Source organism: Anguilla anguilla, chromosome 9 (genome assembly GCF_013347855.1).
Source record: "Anguilla anguilla isolate fAngAng1 chromosome 9, fAngAng1.pri, whole genome shotgun sequence".
Classification (NCBI taxonomy): Eukaryota; Metazoa; Chordata; class Actinopteri; order Anguilliformes; family Anguillidae; genus Anguilla; species Anguilla anguilla.
The window spans coordinates 4667887-4682953 of NC_049209.1; the positions used below are offsets into that span (position 1 = coordinate 4667887).

Genomic DNA, 15067 nt, shown 5'->3' on the forward strand with positions numbered 1-15067 from the left:
CTGCACCTGACACAGGCACCATATTGTACTCAAATTAGCACAGAACACAGGCAGCAGACTGTGCCACAGCCCCTTCAGAGCGAAGCGGCTCCATCTTCCCCCCCAGTGTAAAGTGCCGGTGTCTCTGCTCCACTGCCCTCCGCCTCGGGGGGGTGGGAGGGGGGGGGTCCTTCTAATGCCCAGGAGTGCTCTGTTAGCGGATAAACCTGGTGGGGCGTGTGGCGGGAGGCGTGGGATAAGAGCTGCGCTGATGGCCACCGCCCCCTTATCCCCCCCCCGTGTCCCTGGACCGCACCGTTTTACCGCTAAGTAAGTGGAGCGGAGAGCGGCTGCACCGCGGAGCACGCGCTTACACCCCTCAGAACCAACCGGCCCGCCTCCGGATTGGGCACGCGCGCACCTCACCTGCGTCACACACGATGTTCAACCGACGCATCGCTTTCCCACAGTCCCCCTGCTCGCCGGCGTCCGCTTACTTCCTGCTCCTTTTAGAATGAGTTTTTTTTTTTTCCCCGAAGTCGCTTTATAAATTTTCCCTGAACGGTTCGATGTTTCCTGTTTTTTAAGGGTGACGAAGACTCCTTCACACTCAAATCCTGCACACGGAGGAAGACGGACTCCATCGAGAAGAGGTTCTGCTTCGACGTGGAAGCCGTGGACCGGTGAGCAGTGAGAGGAAGTTCCGCGATGCGGCCACCAGGTGGCGCTCTCGTGGCTGCCTGGAGGCCTGGCTCGTTGGCCTGAGTAGAGGGTCCTGGCATTTATGCACATTAGGAAGCGTTTTTATTGGGTCCTGCAGTATAAGTCTAATAAGCTCAACCCAAACCCAAGGTCTTAGTCTGTACCCAACCCAAACACACACACACACAGTGCAGACATTTTAAAGCCTGACCCAACTGCCATAACCTCGCTATGGATCATCAGGCATAACACTACCAACCACCTTTAAGTAAGCCAGATCAATAGGCAAGTGGAAAATTTAGTAAATATTTCAAATACAAAAAAGAATGCAAAAAAAAAACACTGGCCAGAGGGTAGAGTCCACTTTTATTTTATGTAACTGCTTTCAAAAGCCATGAATAAAAACGGCAAAACACCGCGTTCTGTAAAAAATGTTTTTTTTTTGTTTTGTTTTCGCCTTTCACGCAAGCGGCCACACACGCGTCCTGTTAAACGTCTGCAGACCGTTTTATCACGCAGATTCGGACAGGCTTTTTCTTTCATCTTTTACCAAATTTAAAGCAAGCGTCGTGAGCAATGGCATGCGGTGTAGCCTAAATTACATTTTATGTAAATTTAAATAGGGGGGAGCTGTTAGGGTAAACACGCTAATGCATTTTTATGCAAATTGGACATGTGGAAACTTCTGCGTTCAAAGCCCACAGAACTTCCTGGTATGTATTTACTTGGCCCAGCGAGACCCAACCCCTCTGGGTCAGGGCGGGCCCTGGTTAATTGCGGTAAGTAGAAGTCGAATGCAGGAAGGAAGAATACGCTGTGATATCCCAGAAGGCTTTGAGTGTGCGCGAGGTCTCTGTGCGCCGGTGTTGGGCTGCTCCGTGTGTTTGGTCCACTGCATCCCCCACACAATCACTCAACCCTGTGATTATTTTTTGTGTTTGCGTTTGCTGACTTTGGTTCGCCAATGAGAAAGGCGGGAACTGTGTGAGTGTGAGTGTGAGTGTGTGTGTGTGTGTGTGTGTGTGTGTGTGTGTGTGCTCGTACGTGTCTTACACTGTATGTTTGTGTGTATGTGTCTGACACTGTGTGTGTGTGTGTGTCTGACGCTGTGTGTGTGTGTGTGTGTGCTCGTACGTGTCTTACACTGTGTGTTTGTGTGTGTGTGTCTGACACTGTGTGTGTGTGTGTGTGTGTGTCTGACACTGTGTGTGTCTGTGTGTGTGTGTCTGTATCTTACACTGTGTGTGTGTGTGTCTGACGCTGTGTGTGTGTGTGTGTGTCTGACACTGTGTGTGTGTGTGTATGTGTGTGTGTGTGTCTTACACTGTGTGTGTGTGTCTTGCACTGTGTGTGTGTGTGTGTGTGTGTCTTACACTGTGTGTGTGTGTCTGACGCTGTGTGTGTGTGTGTGTGTGTCGTGTGTGTGTGTGTGTGTGTGTGTGTGTGTGTCTTACACTGTGTGTGTGTGTCTGACGCTGTGTGTGTGTGTGTGTCTGACACTGTGTGTGTGTGTGTGTGTGTGTGTGTGTGTGTGTGTGTCTGACGCTGTGTGTGTGTGTCTGACGCTGTGTGTGTGTGTGTGTGTGCAGGGCGGGCGTGATCACCATGCAGGCTCTCTCTGAAGAGGACCGCAGGCTGTGGATGGAGGCCATGGATGGGAGAGAGCCGGTACGTTTCCATGGAGATTCCCTGGGTCCCATGCCCCCCCCCCCCCCCATTTAAATGCAGCCACTTCAGTGACTCCCTATTCCTGAACATCATTCCAGAATGTTCCGGATGTTTGTTTCTGTTTATTTCCCCGTTGTTCCACAAACACGGTTGTCTGTTTTTGGAAGAATTATGCCATAATGCTCTTTTTCCTTATCTGTAAGCGAGGAACTAGGCAAGAGTTAAGATCAAAACAATTTCGTAAGAAAAACAAAACATGGCAAAGAAAGGAAAATGAATGCTTAATGAATTCCTCGCAGTTAAGATCAATCTTCCATGTGACTGAATCTGGATCTTGGCCTAAATAATTATGCACGTAAATGTATTGTTTTTGATGTATTTTGCACACGTTTTTATGAAGTACTGTATGAATGCTTCTTTTGCTGTTTTATAATCACAGTGTTTGATGACCTGATTTCCAAAAACTCCTTTCAGGAAAGTATTAGACTATTTTACTGGTACTGGGCTGAGATTTAAATGTAACTATTTGATCCAAGCCCGAAACGGACATAACATTTAATCTCTTGTTCAAGTTGTTGTAATAACAGGTGTCGGTTTATTTCTCGAGGTTATGCATTTATCAAGACAGTATGTTAATATTTTAGTGTTTTAAATGAGATTAAACATACGTGCGATTTTTATTTCTTGGAAAAATACTCAGGGTAAGTACATATAATGTTGCTGAGCGACTGTTTTCTTGTGTCATTCAAACTGGGAGCGAGTTCACCAAGTCTACGAGCCTAATTCAAAAGGCCCTTCCTCTACTGAGGTACAGATGTTAGTTTTCTGATGTACAGATGTTAGTTTTCCGCGGTCTATACAATATATATATATAAATGCTGTGATTGGTGGCTGGTCAGGAGAAGTCTTCATGAATTTATGTTCCTTGCGTTTTCCAGGTCTATAACTCAAACCGAGACAGCCAAAGTGAAGGAAGTGAGTACCCGTTCTTCAGAAAAAGAGATTTTTCTGCTTTCATCGTTCAATCTGGTGGAAAAGTACAATTCGAATGTGTGAAAAGGGAAATGACCCTGTTCCGTTGTGTGGAGTGCATCAGAAATGATAAGAGCCAGCTTTTTTTTTGCGGAACACGTTGAGAATAAAGGAGTCGGGTTTCGCTTTGACTTGGTTTTTAGTGAGCCGAGTGGAAGTGACGGATGAGTCTCGCTGTGGCTTCTTCGGGCTCGCGCCTTACTGTACGCTGCGAACCCCGAGAAGCGACAGCAAAAACGCCGTGTGGTTTCGATCACGTTTCTGTTTTCTAATTTTTTTTCACGCGTTATTTTCATCTTGGCGAATGCAGGTCCTTCTGCACGTTGGACAGCAACGCCTTTTTTTTTTGTTTTTGTGCCGAAATTAATTTTTTGCAGCAGCTATTTTCATGTGTGTGAGTGTTGATTTATTTTTGCACTTGTGAAGACCGGGTTATTTTCGCAATTGAGAACTGAGAACAAGTTATTTTGATGTTCCTAAGTTTAAATATACTCGTTCCCATTGATAGTTGGTAGAGTGGTAATTGTTTTGTGTTTAAGTAGGCAATATCTAACTTTGGGCCACCACAGGTGTCTGAGGCCAACGTGAATAGTTGTTGGAAAAGGCTATCCACGCATTGTGCATTAAGAAAGGCTCATACCTTTTCTTTACATGCTGTGACTCCTGTGATATACAGTATATATATATATGTGTGTGTGTTGTTTTTTTTTATTGAGGAGGAAATTTTCAAAATTCACTCTGACTCTTGTGGTTCTTTCTTGAGGCACAGTGTGCAGATAGCCGTTTCCCACACATATTCACCAGTGCCCTGGCTATGTTTCAGTGGCTCAGCTGGACGTCCTCGGCTTCAACGTCATCAAGAAGTTCATCCATGCCGTGGAGACCAGAGGTACAGGGGGGGCTGGCCGATATGGGGACAGGGAACATGATGGCCTGTATGCGATAGGGAACCTGATGGTCTATATGGGGACAGGGAACATGATGGCCTTATACGGGATAGAGAAAATGATGGACTGTACGGGACAGGGAACATGATGGCCTGTATGCGATAGGGAACCTGATGGTCTATATGGGATAGGGAACATGATGGCCTTATACGAGATAGAGAAATTTTTATTTTTTTATTGTTTTTAAAGTAGGCATTCAGTGACCTGGATAAGACCATCAGCCAATAAAACATGTTTTTGTTGTGAAGATGGTCTGTGTTTTTTTTTACATTTTTTGTTTTTTTTAAACAGATGAATACTGTAAAGGCGGTAAACTCCTCCATGTCCCCCTTTTCCCCGCGTTAGCGATAGCGACGGCGCGTTTTCGCGGTCGTAAGCGGGTGTCTTGCGTTCCTCCTCGCAGGTATCGACGAGCAGGGTCTCTACCGGATCGTGGGCGTGAACTCCAGAGTTCAGAAGCTCCTCGGCCTGGCGATGGGTAAGAGTGCTGCCCGGGGGGGGCGGAGCTATGATCGGGCAGGGGGCGGGGCCATGATTTTATGGGGGCGGAGTCACAATTAGGCAGAGACAGGAAGACCAATCGGGCCTCTTTAGTTGCTAAGTAACAAAGTACCCTTCTATTGGGTATGGGGCCAATAATACATTTTTTTTGTTCCATTCGAAGGACATGTAGTCAATAAATATATAAAAGGAGTGGCTTTATCCCTGGTCTGATGGAGGTTTTAATGACCTGTGTGTGGGGCAGGTGTGATTCAGCTCTCTTATGTGCATTTGTGTAAGACTGTATGTGGTCTGATGATATGTTTTCTTTGGAGTGTGTTTTTGTTTTAGCCCAGCACTGCCAACACCTTATTCAGCTAACCTTGAAAAGTGGGATCAGGCGTCTTAGTGCTTAGTGCTAAAACAAAAACCACTGGCCCTTTTCGGATAAGATTGGACACCCCTGGTCTCAGGCACAATTAAACATGGGGTCCTTTATTGTTTATGGGTATTTAAATATACACATGTGCAGGTGTGGATGGTAATATGTATGAGAGTGTGGGTGTGTTAGCATTTATATTAGTGGTTGTATTAGTGAGGAGGAGATGATCGTTGGGGTGAGATGGGGGCTTGACCGTGTGGCAGTATTTGGGGTAAGCCCTGTCCCACAGCAGGAGGGGTGGGGGGGGCAGCTCTAGTGCTCTTTCTGCAGCCCCTGTCAGATGCCCCACCCTGAGACCTATAAATACCCCGGAGCCAGGGTGTCAAACGCCAGTCCTGGGGGGTCTGGGTGTCAGGCTCCAGTCCTAGGGGGGTCGGGGTGTCAGACTCCAGTCCTGGGGGGTCGGGGTGTCAGACTCCAGTCCTGGGGGGCCGCGACCTCTGCAGGGTTTCGCGTTTTCCATTCTGCGGCTGGTTATGGCCCTACGAACGCGGTGTGTGAGTTCTGCGATCCGTCAATCACTCACTGGTGCTGAAAAGACCCCAAAAAAAGCAGCAGGCACAGCGGCACCCCAAGAATGGCCCCTGCCAGAGTACATGACACACACCCCTGTCCCAAATAGGGCACTACATACATTACTGTCCCCATAAGACACTTCAGTCACCCCTGTCCCCATAGTACATTACACACACCCCTGTCCCCATTGGACACTTAAACACAATTCCTGTCCCCATTGGACAGTACACACACCCCTGACCCCATTGGACATTACACACATTCCTGTTCATACTCACCCCTGTCCCAGCCCCCACCAGACTGCCTGGAATATTCCACTGCTCTAAAAAAGACGTGTCAAATTCCGGAGAGGAATGCAAAGCCGTGCAGCCAGCCCTTCTAGACTTTACTTTCAGTGCCGGGTATATGCTGCAAAAGAGCATTCGGCGTTCCCACCAATCAGATGATCAGAAAATGCGTCACACGGGGAGTAAAAACCAAAAAAAAAAATCACAGCATACCTGCATTGGAAAACTGGCAAAAATGGAAATGCATTTAATGATATATTTAGCCCTAACATTTTTTTTTAATCCTTGAAAACAGTAAATGTAATAGATGTAGAACACTGTCCACATGTACACATTTTTGGTGGCCATTAAGATCATTATGCATTTTCCATATTTAAAAAAAAAAAAAAAAAATTGTTTCAAAATGGTGTACCCATGAAAGTGCTGTTCTTTCCACTGTCCCCCGCGGTCCGTGGTCAATCACTCCGTTCCCATGACAACACCTCGCGCTCCCGTCAGCTTTGATCTCGGCTGTGGGAGGTAGACGAACGAGCGAGAGGGCGGTCGCGGTTTTGTGCGTTACTCACTTGCGACGGGAACCCGGTCAGTCGGACCCGGTCACAGGTACACACGCGCCAGCTTCACACAGGGGGGCCTGACGTAACCTCAGGAACCTCTCACCAGTGGCACTGTGTGCGGTAGGCATTTCCAAACCTTTAGACACTGAGAACTGAGGGCTGTTTCACAAAGCAGGATTACTGAGTCAGCTGGATAACTGCACTGATTAAAACCCGGGACAGCTCTTTTTAAAATAATTATTGTTGTAATATTTTTTTTTAGTTCAGTGCATGTTCCAGGTTTGGGAGGTTTCTGGGTTTTACTCGGTGCTGTAATTTAGCTAATTCACTGCTTTGTGAAACTCCTGCTAGTGGACCAATGCGATCATGCGTAATGGATATTAATATTCATGAGGGGGTGGAGTTAACTGTAATGTCTTTGGTCTTTATAAAATGTGGGGTGGAGCTTACCGCCATATTTTTTTCCATGATATCTGTTTGATCTTCAGAAGTGGGAGATGTGCAGTTGCGGGGGGAGTGGGGGTAGGGGTGGGGGGGCGGGTTCCTGCCCGTTTCTTGGCCAGTTGGACTCATGAGACACTACAAGGCCCAGAGGGCTGTTCTGTTTTGCCATTAACCCCCGCCCCCCGCTCGCATCCCCGCGGAGAGCACCAGACAGAAACGCCGCCAGAACCGCCAACTTCGTCCCCTGACAGATGGAGCGGGCAGCAGTGGATTCCCCCGTGTGAGGGACAGGCCACGCCCCCCCCACGGCAGGATCATCCCCCCCCCCGGTGATAGAACCGCACGGCGTTCGTCCCTGTCGCCCCATCGCCCACTCGCTCTCATGGCGACTCGCCTTGACCGTGAACTCGGCCCCCCGCCATCTTCAATACCCCCCCACCCCTGCGGCGCCCAGACGAACCACCCCCCCCCCCCCCCCCCCTTCCCCACCACCGGAATTCCCGTCCGTCATTCCGATCATGCCCGGGTCTGTCAGAGGACACCGGGGGGGGGGGGGAAACCAGGGGATGTGCGCCACAACGCGTTTACCTCACGATGTCACGGCGGGGGCTGAAAGCGGATTGGCCCCCCGCGTCCCGTAGAGGTCCCGCCCGAAGCTGTCGGCCGTTCTCCTCTGGAGTCTGAGCGTGATGGATCCTAATCCGACCGCTCTCCTCTGGAGTCTGAGCGTGATGGATCCTAATCCGACCGCTCTCCTCTGGAGTCTGAGCGTGATGGATCCTAATCCGACCGCTCTCCTCTGGAGTCTGAGCGTGATGGATCCTAATCCACCGTTCTCCTCTGGAGTGTGAGCGTGATGGATCCTAATCCGCCCGTTCTCCTCTGGAGTGTGAGCGTGATGGATCCTAATCCACCGTTCTCCTCTGGAGTGTGAGCGTGATGGATCCTAATCCGACCGTTCTCCTCTGGAGTGTGAGCGTGATGGATTCTGATCCGCCCGTTCTCCTCTGGAGTCTGAGCGTGATGGATCCTAATCCGACCGTTCTCCTCTGGAGTCTGAGCGTGATGGATTCTAATCCGCCTGAGCCAGCCTGCTTTGCTTTATCCCCCCATCTGTCTGTCGAGCCTTCCCCCCTCTCCACCCCCCCCCCCCCCACCCCTCCTTCTCAGCTCGGCTCGGGTCAAAGGTCAGCTTACTCATAATCCTCTCCTCCGTCACACAGACCCCAAAACCTGCGCGGACGTGGAGCTGGACGGCTCTGAGTGGGAGATAAAGACCATCACCAGTGCGCTCAAATACTATCTCAGGTGGGAAACGCACCGCTTCGCCCTGATGGCTTACCGCTGCTGAGAATGTCTGTTCTTCTGTCTGTCCGTACGGACAAAACCACCCGGGATAGTCTTGCTTACCCGGAGCCCCGGCCTGACTAACCAACCGCCTGAATTCATAAATCCCCGATTCGATGTGCTGATTAAAGCCCACTTTGCCAGTTTGTAGAGGACTGCGTTAACCCTTTAAGGTCTTAGCTGAACATTCTAATGCTGATGTCACAATCACTGCTGGTAACTGAATGCAGTGGAGTTCTAGAACACTGGCGTAGAATTTAGAGAAGAAAAAAAAACCTCTTCCTCAAAAGGTTATAGGGTTTTGCTTGAAGAACCTCCTCTTACCCTGCTTGGGTTAGGGCAGTACCAGGACTGGCTGGAAAACGTCCCAGACAAGGAGTCTCTCCCGCCCCCTTCTCTGACCGCCCCGCCCCCTTGTGTCTTTTCAGGATGCTGCCCGCACCCCTCATGACCTACCAGTTCCAGCGGAGCTTCATCAAAGCTGCCAGTAAGTGTCCCCCCCCCCCCCCCCCCCCCCCCACCAGCGTTTCACCGACACAAAGTCTCACGCAGTCCTGAACGTACAGGCAGTACAGATCCTGAGGGGGAGGTCAGGGTTCTGGGGATTTATCCGGGTGCTTTTATAAACATGTGAGGTTGATAAGCTGTCCCATTTTTGCACAGCAGGGCTGCCAAACCCCGTTCCTGGAGATTTGCCGTCCTGCAGGTTTTCACGCCAGCCCTAACAATGAGGCACACCTCATTTTACAGCCAGAGATCTCATCGAACTGATAACTGGTAGTATTCCGTGTGCCAAAATAGAGTTCATTTCACGGAACAGGGCTGGGCACCCCTGCTGTGCGGGGTCATGCCAACCCGATTTATAATTCCCACATCCTCATTTGACTTCTATGTCTGTCTGAGTTAATTGTACATCTGCATTCAGGCACACTTTCAGGAAGCAAAGCCAATGAAGACCACTTTCTCCGGAAGGATTCTCGTGTAGTCAAGGTTCACTTGCTCTCTGAAAGTCTCTCTTTGCAAGTCCTCAAAAGTGGAAACGTAACATTAAAGACATGAAGATTCTTGGGAAAACGACACCGTTCTCGAAGTTGACGGTTTATGTTGAGACATTCCAGCCTCTCCTCTAAATTCTTCATGACAGCATTTCATTTAAGTCAGGCCCTTAGGAACTGATCCTGGGTCAGAATTCCACATTTCTCTCAAAAGGATTGGGCTTTAAAGAGCTGATCTGAGAACAGCACTAATTTTCTGGAATATCGAGGCCACTTTTACATTGCTATGTTAATAGTCTGCAGTACTCTTAATGGAGCCTACTGTGTGAGTTTCAAAGGGCCATTAATTCTGTGGGATGGGATCTTTAAAAGGACCTGAAAACTCCTTGAATCGGTAGCATGGGAAAGCGCGCGATAAACCTTGGATCGCATCCCCATGCGGACGGTTAAAATAAGAGAACACGCAGTCCGGAACGTCTGCTTCCTGTGCTGTGGAGTGAAGGCCCGGTCAGGTGGTCAGGACAGCCTGCGGCCGCCTTCGCATTGCTCCAGCGCAGCGCTGCGTCGTTGCCGTGCAGTTTTGTGTGCGTAGGAGTTCTTTCTCCCGCGCAAACGGGACTGGCCGAATCCCCCGGGCTCTCACAGCACCACGTCCCGCCGAAAACGGACCCCGGGCCCAATCCGATTGGTTCCTGTCGGATCCGATTGGTGTTTCCCGAGCGTGGGGCGATCGTGTTCGCGCAGCGCGCCGCCGCCGCCGCCGCCTCTCGCGGCTCCCGAACGGTTTACCCGCGGCCCGGCGTCTGAGTCAGACCCCGGAAACGACGACGCGCTCCGCTCCTGCGCGAGGCCGCCGTGTGTCCTGCGGGAGGGGGCGTGCCGTAGATCTGCGCCCGTCGGCTGGACAGGAAGTGCAGTCGTCGCGCGGACTGTCCGATCGCTCGATGGACGGACAGCTCCCGGCCGAGAGTTTTGCCAGAAAGCCTCCTCCTTACCCTCCTGTTCTCTGTTAAAACTATTTATTTATTTATTTTTTAACCTTTGTTTAACCAGGAAAAGTTCTCATTGAGATAAAAAATCTCTTTTACAAGAGCGTCCTGGCCAAGACAGGCAGCAGCACGATTAACAGACATAACAACATATAACAATTTACAATAAAATAAAACATTACAGAATCACAAAATACAGGGTAAAAAATATTTTAAATATTTATTTCCCCTGAAATCTGGAATCGGTAAGGGAACAGCTGCCCCTATCGGTCCGTGGACACCTCGTTCAGTCCACCGCGCTCCAGACAGTGGGTTGCCACGGACGCACGTGTGGCTGCTGCTGCTTGCTTCGGCTGCACTTTCACAACAACCGTTTTGCATCAGCAGTGAGTTTCTGACGGCTGCGTGTTCGGCTGCGTGCGAAACTGGTCGAGCCAAATCTACAGCTCATAGGTCATGATTTACATTTTCCTCTTGTTGTTGAAACTTCACTTCTGTCCTGTTTGCTGAGAATCATTCGTGTTGTCATAGCATAACTGTCGCATGCTCGTCAGGGCTGAGAGGAGAAAGAGGAGAGTGCTTTTAGTCTGAATTGATCAGTCTTGTGATTGGCGGCCATGTTTTAAAAGTGAAGTGAATTTAAATTCCCCACAGCCCCAGTTCTCCCTCTTTCCACTCCTCTCTCTCTCTCCCCCTCTCTCTGTCTCACTCTCACTCTCTCACTCTCTCTCCTCCTTTCCCATTTACTGTCTTTCTCCCTCTTTCTCTGTCTTACTTTCCCCTCGCTTTCCCTCTCCCTTTCTCTCTCCCTCTGTATCTGTCTCTGCTCTATCTCTGTCTCTCTCCCTCTCCCCCTCTCCTTTTTTCTGTTACTGCCACTCTGTCTCTCTTTCTCTGTCTTTCCCTGCTCTCTCTCTCTCAGTCTCTCTCTGTCTCTTCATCTGTGTCTCTCTGCTCTGTCTTTCCCTGCTCTCTCTCTCTCTCTCTCTCTCTCTCTCTGTCTCTCTCTCTCTCTCTGTCTGTGTCTCTCTGCTCTATCTCTCCCTGCTCTGTCTCTCTCTTTCGCTCACTCCCCCTCTCCACCATCTGCGTTTCTCCATCTCGTCGGACTCTCTTGCGTTGAAAGTAAGCGTTCATCGCAGTGCGCCCCCCCCCCCCCCTTCGGTAGCCTGCTCAGGGTGGTAAAGCTGTTCCCTGGAGGGCTGGATTAATAACGAAATCGCACCGAGCGTTCTGCTCATTCCGGTCAGCTGCTGTGGAGAGAGCCATTTAAGGCTGTTTACTGCAGGAAGCTCAACAGGCTTTTCTCTCCTTTTTTATTTATTTATCTCTCCTCAGAATACAGCCTGGCCACTAGGTGGTGCTGTGCTTGTGCTGTGGGCGGGACGGTGAGCAATCGCGCTCGCTAATGAACCGTGAAAAAGTGACGAGCGCACCACTGTAACCCTGTGCTTGCTGAGATTACAGGGAAAATTTGAATTCAATAAAAAACTTTATTGTTTTTTTTTATTTTTATGAAACTACTTCCCCTAAGGCTGGGATTTTGACAGCGTGTGATGTTACTCGTTTGGGGGAAGGGGGGGGTGCCGTTTGCCACCGAGCACAGATTGAGCTCCTGTGATTCGTGGGCTGGCCGTGGGATGTGAATTAAACATCGGAGCGCGGTGGGCTTTGATGGAACACATCCCTCCTGTTCAGTCCTTCGGCTGCCTGGTTTAATGGGAACAGTGGCTCCGAATTTAATCTTTCGGCTGGAAGCTCAGAGACTCTTTTAAAGCGGGGGGTGGGGGGGGCACAACTGCAGGTCCCGGAGAGGCCTGGTCTGCGTGCTGGTTTTTGTTCCAACCAGTTACCCCAGCTTTAGCGTTCTGACAGCCCTATAAAACTACGCTGGTTCCCTCGAGCTCAGTAAACTGTTTAGGGTACGCTAGCAGTCCGCGGCTGTAGCTGGCGCTCATACAAAGGTGCTTATACAGATCAAGATAGGATCGAGCTAATTAAGTAATTAAGGGGAGAAGTTGGCACAAAATCCCGAAACGGATCGGCCTCTTGTTGCGCACCCCTGCTTTACCGTTTGCGTCGCGCTGAAAGCGAAACTCACTGCCGTACGGGGCGAGGTCCCAGCTGTGGCAGAGAGCGGGTGAAGTTCTGGGGAGTGGGCGGCCATACGCCAGGGGGTCATAGGTTCTAACGCTGGACCTGATGCAGCTGCTGCACTCTAGAACAGGAGTTGCGACCAAGTGGTATTCATGGGAGCTAATAAGGGATGTTGTTCTTTAGTATGGTGTTTTTAGTTTTTAATAGATTTTTTTTTTTTAATGACTTGAATATAGCTTTTAGTCAACTAAAAATAAAATTATGAACCTACAATAGGAGAGGTTTCTTTTATTTCTATGTCATTGATATCTTATTTTTTTTGTTTGTTTACATTTCAATTTTTAAAAAAAAAATTTTAAACCCTTGATTTTTAAATTTGGAATAGTCTATATTATTAGTGCGTCTGTCCCTTTAAGGCAGAGTTCTTGTATTTGGGTCTGAAAACTTCTGTCACTAACAGTTTTTCACCTTGCGGGAACTCCAGCTGAGCTGTGCGGTGGGTGCGTCATGGCGATGCGTTACCCCGAGCGTGGGGGTGCGTCACTCACACCGAAACGCCGTGTTTTAGCAGGACGGGCCAGATGCCCCAAAAGTGGCCCTGTCACCCACATCTCAGTTCATACAGGAGCGTCATTATGAGGCGTCAACAGCTATTGTGCGATCCTAAGAATTAGCGCTTGTCACTGAGCACTTGTTACTGAGAAAATGACGGAGCAATTCGCCACCTTGTTTTTAAATTTTTTTTTCTCTCCACTGCTTCCGCTCAGAACTGGACAATCCGGAGGCCCGAATCGCGGAGGTCCACAACATCGTCCACCGGCTGCCCGAGAAGAACAGGCAGATGCTGGATTTACTCATGAAACACCTGGCAAAGTAGGTCGGACTTTACACCCACTTTACTCCAGCTTTACACCCACTTTACTCCAGATTTACACCCACTTTACTCACACTTTACTCCCACTTTACACTCCCACTTTACTCCAGCTTTACACCCACTTTACTCACACTGTACTCCCACTTTACACTCCCACTTTACTCCAGCTTTACACCCACTTTACTCACACTTTACTCCCACTTAAACTTAAGCTTTACTCGCACTTCGCTCACTCTTTACTCCATTAAAAATCCTTCACTGAGTGCGAAGCGATACGATGCTAGAGACTGAGCTGAACACCGTCTACAGCACTGATGACGGCAACACTTAAGTAGTCTCACCTGTTTGCGTCGCTTTCTCGAGCTTTGCTCGTTACTCTTAATTGGGGCGAGGGATTTTGCGTGCTGTGTGTCAGTGTTGACCGTTAATTAGCCTGTCTTCGACTCTTCAGAGAAGAATACCGGTCAGTTTCCCTCCCAAAGTAACGGGAGTCTTCAAGGGGCGGGTCTACGCTGTCCTGAGGTAAACGGAGCTTGCCGTGTGCATGGATCTCTGAACTGAAGTAAACCGTTTAAAGGGAGGATGAAGCAGCTTGCTGTGCGCATGGGTCCCTTAACTCTCCGTCTGAGTGGCTTTCTTCCGGTCCCTAACGCAGTGCATCTACAGAGTCCAGCGCATCCTCTGGGTACCCAGCGCATTAACGCTGCACAGTTTACTTTTTAATAGATCGTGCCTCCCGATTCGCCGCTATTTATTCGCCTTTTTTTGATTGCACGTATGAGTGGTTTTTTTTTTGCTTTATGGGTTGTAATCGTGCGTTACTAAGAAACCGTTTGTTTTGTGTTCTGGATGAGATCATCGGCAGATTTGCATTAAAGTGCGAAATAGAACCTAATCTAATCCAGTGCGAGCGTGCGCTCTGGTGTGATGAAGATCCGTTTATGGCTAGCGCCTTGCTGTCATTAATATGAGTGTAGCCTGATTACGCTAGACCAAGTGCATGGGAATATTTCATAAGATGGTCTATTAAACAGGATGAGAAACACAATAATTAGATATTTTCCCAAGCAGCAACAGTGGCAAAAAAAATGACATCACCTTTTTAAACTTGATGGAACTCTTAATCATCCTCGAAAATATAATTCCTGTTCCTCCCTCAAAACACCGTTTTCATCGTTGTGTTTTGTAGTGTTATTAGTGACGGGTGTCTCTTTTTCTCTTAATTAGTCCTTTCTCGTGCTCTTAATGAGAACGCGTAGTACGGCACAGGCTAATTATGTGATGGTGTTGCGGCGAACGTGTCATGATCTCTTACGATAATTGCCGCACAACAAGTCCGTTTCTGCAGCGAGAGAAGAGGCGGGTTTCCTGTGTTCTCTTTCGCAGTCTCTCCGTCGTGGCGGTCCGTCCGCCGTAGGGCGTGTGATCGAGTTCGACCTGAGTACGAGTGCGGACGATGTGATGGGGTTTGTGTGTGGTGTTGGTAGGGTGTGGGGCAGTGAGATCTGTGTACGAACGCGGACGATGTGATGAGGTTTGTGTGTGGTGTTGGTAGGGTGTGGGGCAGTGAGATCTGTGTACGAACGCGGACGATGTGATGAGGTTTGTGTGTGGTGTTGGTAGGGTGTGGAGCAGTGAGATCTGAATATGAACGCTGATGTTGTGATGAGGTTTACCGTATGTGTGGTGCGGTAGGGTGTGTGACAGGGTT

The 15067-nt window shown here is 49.2% G+C and overlaps 1 protein-coding gene across 1 annotated transcript in view; it reads left to right on the plus strand.

Annotated features, from left to right (window-relative positions):
• LOC118235913 (rho GTPase-activating protein 26-like) overlaps positions 1-15067 on the plus strand; it is an 87009-nt gene that overhangs the window by 49818 nt on the left and 22124 nt on the right. The window contains exons 10-17 of the mRNA XM_035433801.1: positions 568-662; positions 2271-2349; positions 3288-3324; positions 4205-4270; positions 4732-4806; positions 8278-8362; positions 8830-8888; positions 13250-13355. Coding sequence (XP_035289692.1) covers positions 568-662; positions 2271-2349; positions 3288-3324; positions 4205-4270; positions 4732-4806; positions 8278-8362; positions 8830-8888; positions 13250-13355 — 602 coding nt within the window. The remainder of the gene's footprint in view (positions 1-567; positions 663-2270; positions 2350-3287; positions 3325-4204; positions 4271-4731; positions 4807-8277; positions 8363-8829; positions 8889-13249; positions 13356-15067) is intronic.